General features: G+C 36.8%; 1 protein-coding gene across 3 annotated transcripts; it reads right to left on the minus strand.

Annotated features, from left to right (window-relative positions):
• Positions 1–793: 793 nt before the first annotated feature.
• Positions 794–5,865, minus strand: LOC126374938 (interaptin-like). Of its 3 annotated transcripts, none has more exons than XM_050021721.1 (5): positions 5,578–5,865; positions 5,105–5,277; positions 2,293–4,628; positions 1,291–2,185; positions 794–918 (listed from the first exon to the last, which is right to left on the minus strand). In XM_050021721.1, coding segments are annotated over exons 1-5 (3,453 nt in total). In that variant the 5' UTR covers positions 5,580–5,865; the 3' UTR covers positions 794–871. The 3 variants fall into 3 exon arrangements, with proteins under 3 accessions (XP_049877678.1, XP_049877677.1, XP_049877679.1); XM_050021720.1 differs by having other exon boundaries at positions 5,105–5,297; positions 5,578–5,864; XM_050021722.1 differs by having other exon boundaries at positions 1,264–2,185; positions 5,105–5,297; positions 5,578–5,864.
• Between the last annotated feature and the right edge of the window lie 135 nt (positions 5,866–6,000).

Here is a 6,000-nt window from a genome sequence, read left to right on the forward strand (position 1 = left end):
AAATGGAATATTTGGATGGCCATTATCACCTTGTGTCGCTTTTGTACAAGGTGTTAATTCGCAGCCACTGATTGTACGTGATGATATTCCGTGTACATATGGTCACGGAATATTTATATGTACAATCTCGGTTGGGCTTTATCGTGGTCGTGAATTATCGTTTCCCAAAAACAAAACAAAAACGACATCTGCCATAGACGTTGTTTGTTTTGCCCGTACAAGACAAGACAGGCAAAGATAACGTAGCCCATACAGCCAAGTCATTTTTTGTTACGGACGCCGCTCGAGTTTCAGTCTATACAGCCACGAGGCACGAACGAAACCACCGTCATTTCCTTTTCAAGATTTATTTTTGCAAAATTTCACTAATCTCATCATGTCATAATGACTAAAATATACATTTCTCTGACTGATGGTGACCCAAGTAAAGCAGTATAATAGCAACCATTTACCATTAGTGAATTATATTTTCTTTGTATGCCTGCAAACCTTTTTAAATAACAATGTTTAAAGAACCCACCATCCTACTTACACAAGTCACAGTCATGGTATACACGCCCGCAGGGTCGGCATTCAATGAGGGACTTTCCAGGCGACGTTCCCCAATTAGACCAACAGCCGTATGACATTTATCCAAGTATATAATTCACGGAAACCATGCTGTCCATTTTCAGTAATTTATATACTTATATAAAACTTTAGAATCCCATTGATTTGCATGTGACAAAACAAAACATTCTACACACAAGTGAAAGTTACCATTTAGCAAAGATGTGGCAAATAACTCTAAAGATAATTTTAATTATCTTTATTTTTGCGTTACTTATAAATAAATAAAATCCGATTTCATGGACGCTTACTAACTTCTACATTAGGAATTATTCCAAATTATAAAATACGCCAACACGTTCTTGAATTCTGAAAAAGAAAAAATACTTTAAGTAGTATTCAAACATTAGTTTTAAAAAGACAAATAAAAATAAATCGTCACTCATCACATCAATCAACATACGTAATTTAATTACGGACAAAAGTCATTACAGAAGTGTAAGTATTGATTTTTAATAAAACGTGCCATCACATCACACAACCTTACAGTCGCTAACTATCTACTAGCATACTATCTATAAAATGATAGCCATAGTACATTGTTATTCGTTAACTACGACTGCGAAACAAGGCTGTAAGCGACACGAACTACCTAGCCATCTTTTCTCTAAGCAGGTCATGCGATGGCCTTGATAAAAGGGAAAGTTTGATCACCTGGAAATAGAAGATGTCTTCACTCACCACGGACGACTGATGTGTCATTTCGCGAAACTTTTGTGGGTAATACCACGTCATGGAATTCCCCAGAATGAAGCAGTCGCGATGTATTTCCAGAGTCAAGCGAAACTTTTTCCTCAAATGGAGTAATTACGTCGTTTTCGTCTGAATTGTATTTTGCAATAGACTCTTTACGTCTGGAAACGATTTCTGCTTCATTTTTTTCCTCTTCTGGGCTACTTGATTCATCTCTCAAAATTTTATGAGCTTCTATGACAGTCTCAATCGTAGTACTCTTAGTTGGCGTATCGTCGCGACTCTCTACATCTACATTTTGTTGCGGTTCGTTTATCAAATTATCGATATTTTTTTGCTGCTCGTCAGATATTATCATGTCTTTCACAGAATCTACGTCTTCACTGAGCTTCCCGCTATTATTGCTTGGTGGAGAAATGGACTGTATAGCATCTTCACGTTTCAACTGTTTTCTAGGTTCACTTTTGTCGTAACCTAAAGGGTGTAGGTTAGTAGAGGAAGGTGGACTTCCATCTAAAGATAAATCGATCGAGGTTAATAAACTTTCATCTCTGCTTAGAAAATGGTCACCCTCGGGAACAATGTGAATATTCAAAACAGTTTTGTTGGCTTTTTGATCACTGTCAGCTTCTAGGGACGTGGAACGACCATCAGAATTGACTAACGATGTAGAATTTGTTTTATTAGAGTTTCTTCTATTTCTGACCAAAAAGCCCCTGACATGAGCTTGTATTATAGTAGCAGCACTTGATAAAGATGAGTCGTCAGTTGATAAAGATAATGACTTCTCTTCATTCACTGTTTGTAATACTGTGTCCATTCTACCTAAAGTTCTTCGTTCTTTGTTCAAAGGTGTTGTTGAAACCGGGTATTGTACTTCGAGCTGTAACATAAACACATTTAGTAAATGCCATCAATGTTATTTGGAATAAACTCAAATTGTTTTAGAATAAGTTGGAATTGGAATAAACGTTCGTAAACATACTTAACCTTTTCATGATCGTTATCGATCGAATTGCTATCATCTGCTCCAGTATCATCAAAAGTGGAACATCTGCTTTTGAAAAGGAAAGAACGAAAAACTTTCTGAATAGTCACTGCTGCAGTTTCCAAATCCATACTACTTGACGACTCCTTATTTTGTGTAGACTCAGCATTCGTTTCCTTAAGTTCTACTTCTAGGATGCTATTAGTGCTATCTTCGATAAAACTATCGTCCATACTACTAGATTTTCCTATAGAACTTGTTTCATTATCAGTTTTAATAGGTTCTGACGCAGTTGATAAATTATCTTGAATGTCTGGGACATTTTGTACATCTTTTGCTATCTCTTGATTCGACGATTCTTCGATAGTAGAAATAGCTTCTGAATCTGGTGTCTCTTTGCCATTTTCATACCTGCCGTTTAAATTTTGTTCTGTTCCATTTGTTGTGGTTATTTCAACGGGAACAGAATCATTATCATCATTCACAATGGCAGATTCATCGACTAGCACCTTATTTATCGTGGTTAAAGAATCATCCACATTTTCTTCCGCTGCAGAGTCAGCTTCACTTTTAGGTGTTGTTTCATTGTCACCCTTCTTAACGTCTTCTGTGTCGTCGTCATTTGAGTTATTTTCCGATTCAGTAACTTCGCATGTTTTCATCTCGGGTATGATGTCCAATGTTTTATCGTTCTCAACAATACTTTGTTCTTCAGACACATTATCTTCTGCCACAACTTGAAGAACATTACTAGATTCTATTTCAGTAGAAACGGCATTAGCTTTCGGTGCCTCATCACTTTGGCCACTTGCCTCTGTTATATGTGTAGATATTTCCAATGTATCCATTTTCTCTTTCTGAGACTCTATGTTTTGATCCAACAAATTTCTGTTACCAGTGAACGTAAAAACTGTATCAGCGTTTTGTAATTTCGAACCTTGGTCAAGAAGTTCTGGTTCACTTTTCGTTTCTTCAGTTAACTCAAAACCTTTCTGTGAATATGTAGAATCTTTCGTTTCCCCTGGTTCAGCAAGTTCGTATTTTAATTCTTGTTTCTTTTGTTCTACATTTTCAATTTCTGGTAACAACTTTTCTTCAACGAGCGTATCTATCGCATTTGTCAATTCATGAGATTCTAATAGTTTGTCGTCAGCTTTCATATCGACTATGCCAACGATTTCTGGCATAGTATCTTTAATGTTGTCTACATTTTCAAATGTTTCGGCCTGTTTTTCAAGGCTCTCGTCAGTGGGTTCTAAAATGTTTGTTATTTCTTCTTTTGTTTCAACTGCATTTTTGTCTGGTTTTTCTGAATTGCTACCTACCTTTAAATCGGCCGATTCTAATTCTGAAATCACATTCATTGTTGCCTCGTCGTAGAGTTCTTTTGTAGAAATAGTGACGTTACTATCAAGAGTTTCTCCTTTCGGTGTTTCAATTTCAGTTTCCGCCATTTCTGCTTTATCGATGTCATTTTCTGGTTCGGCACGATCAATAGTATCGTATTTATTATTTGATGAATCTATACCAGTATTATTTTCTTTATTGACAATAGTGTCAGTTGCTTCTATATTTTCTTTTTCAATCTTTTCAGCATTAGCGACGTCATTGGGTCGTTCCTCTTTCTCTAATGAAATATCTTTCACTTCTTCCATCTTAGCTTCAGGATGGTTAAGTAAGACGACAGCTTCTTGTGGATTTTCTATTTGTGCCTCCCTAATATCCACTTCTTCTACTTGTTTAACCTTTTTATGAGATTCAACTGGAGCTACACTTCTTCTTACTCTATTAAGTTCAGTACGCACGTCTTCGTTACCATTCTCAATGATGTTATCAACACTATATGATTTATTATTTTCCAAAATGCCATCAATGTCGGAAATAGTAGAATCTAAATTAGTTGCAGGGATTTCTTCTTGAGAAAAACCTTTGCCCTTAAGCTGTTTGAGCTCCTCGTTAACTGTCGTTTCATTTTCTTTTTCAAGAATATCCTTAACTAATGATGAATCATTTGTATTATTGATTGTCTCAATGTTGGTCGCAAATACTTTTTCAATCTTCGTTTCTTCAATAGGTTTATGAAATATTTCAACTTCTTTGGCATCAGTCAGGTCCTGGTCATGATGTACTGGAGCTTTGAGCTTACTATCCTGTACCAATTCCGGCGATTTTAATTTATCGGTGGCCGGTTCATCTTGAACATTACTGGAACATTTCATTTCTTCAACATATTTCTTCATTTCCTCGTCGTACTTACGACGCCGATGTTCCGCTCTTTCTCTCACTTTCTGCTGAGCCCTGTTTATTTTTTGCTCAAGAGTTAACGTTTTTTTTGGAGCTGAAATAAAAAGAATACAATAATAAACATTTTCCGTCTATCGTAATGGACTACTTATAGAAGAGTAGCTTTCCGCTTAATATTTTATTTTTCTATTATTATTTATACTATTTATATACATACAAGTTTTTTCACCCTAAGGTTGCCTGGCATAAATTGTGCTTATCATATTCGTTTGTACATGTCCATTACTTACTTACTGTCTGTCTTTGTGCAATATATAATTACTTATTGATTGATTGACTTCTGCGTAGCTAAGGGCCTAGATTATCATCCATCCAGAAGTTTTAGTATAAAATTGTAACAGACGGGCTGACAGGTGTTTAACAAGGTGGTATCCTGTCGCTACACAGTTATTTGCAACTTAGGTCGTCAATTAATTGTCTACAAGCTTTCGTCCAATGACTTGAGGCTTTGACTACTACAATATAGATGAGGTGCATGACTTTCTGTATATACTTATTCCACAAACTAACCACGACCATCCCTGATGACGAGCAGTTGTTCGAAGTGGTCTGCGCAGAACTGGTACATGTCTGCCGGGTTATGGCGCAGCACCTCCTTGGTGAGACCTTCCATCAGCTCCACCACGCCCGGAGGCATCGTTGGCACCGGCGCCGGTCGCGTGTAGCCTGCATACTTCGTCAGCCTCATCGTGTAATAGAAACACTGAATAAGACATTTCATACTTATTAGGTTTACAGATCAAAGAACTTTTGTTGCAAAAGTAGCTGTAAGAAATCGTGGCTCTGCAAACTCTATTAGCAATTACTAGATGAAGGCAACGAAACTCACATTGGGAATCGTCTAAAAGAACTTTTACAGTTCGTGGATTCTTACGTAATGGAACTTCTTTTAGCTACGAGATACATTTCACGACTTGTATGTGTCCCATTTAGATTTCTGAAAGCTTATGAATTAAATTGTATGATATACTAAAGGTACTTACATGGTAATGCGCCAATAATAACGTCTTCACACTGATACACCAGCACTGGGTGTGGTGCTAGCAATCGGTTTGTTGCGGCTCCGGTAGTCATGACGATGCGGCAATATGAACAACTTGAACTTGGCTTATTGATCGACTGGTTCAACGCACTGCCGCGAGCGAAACGTAAAGTTCGAGGTTGTTCGCCTATTTTTAACCCAACGACAAAGTCTCAGCTGCTCATTACCGCACGCTAATAACGTTTTGATATATTACATTGAAGCAAGTATCTTGGCTAACAAAACAAACGTGATATAAACCTTGACTAAACTTCTACTAAAGTCCAAAATTCTTGTGTCAATGAGGTATTTACAAAATTAAATTATATCCTCCTCGCGAATCATTTCTATGTAAGTTATATATAGAAAATGATAGATGCATTTT

Source organism: Pectinophora gossypiella, chromosome 18 (assembly GCF_024362695.1).
Source record: "Pectinophora gossypiella chromosome 18, ilPecGoss1.1, whole genome shotgun sequence".
In the NCBI taxonomy this organism is placed as follows: domain Eukaryota; kingdom Metazoa; phylum Arthropoda; class Insecta; order Lepidoptera; family Gelechiidae; genus Pectinophora; species Pectinophora gossypiella.

Excerpts from the sequence above, each read along its gene's own strand:
- LOC126374938 (XM_050021720.1), bottom strand. The coding sequence starts at position 5,282 with ATGAGGCTGACGAAGTATGCAGGCTACACGCGACCGGCGCCGGTGCCA. Across the intron at positions 2,186-2,292 it reads TCGATAACGATCATGAAAAG|CTCGAAGTACAATACCCGGT; the intron begins GTTAAGTATGTT and ends TTTATGTTACAG. Across the intron at positions 919-1,290 it reads TGACACATCAGTCGTCCGTG|AATTCAAGAACGTGTTGGCG; the intron begins GTGAGTGAAGAC and ends TTTCTTTTTCAG.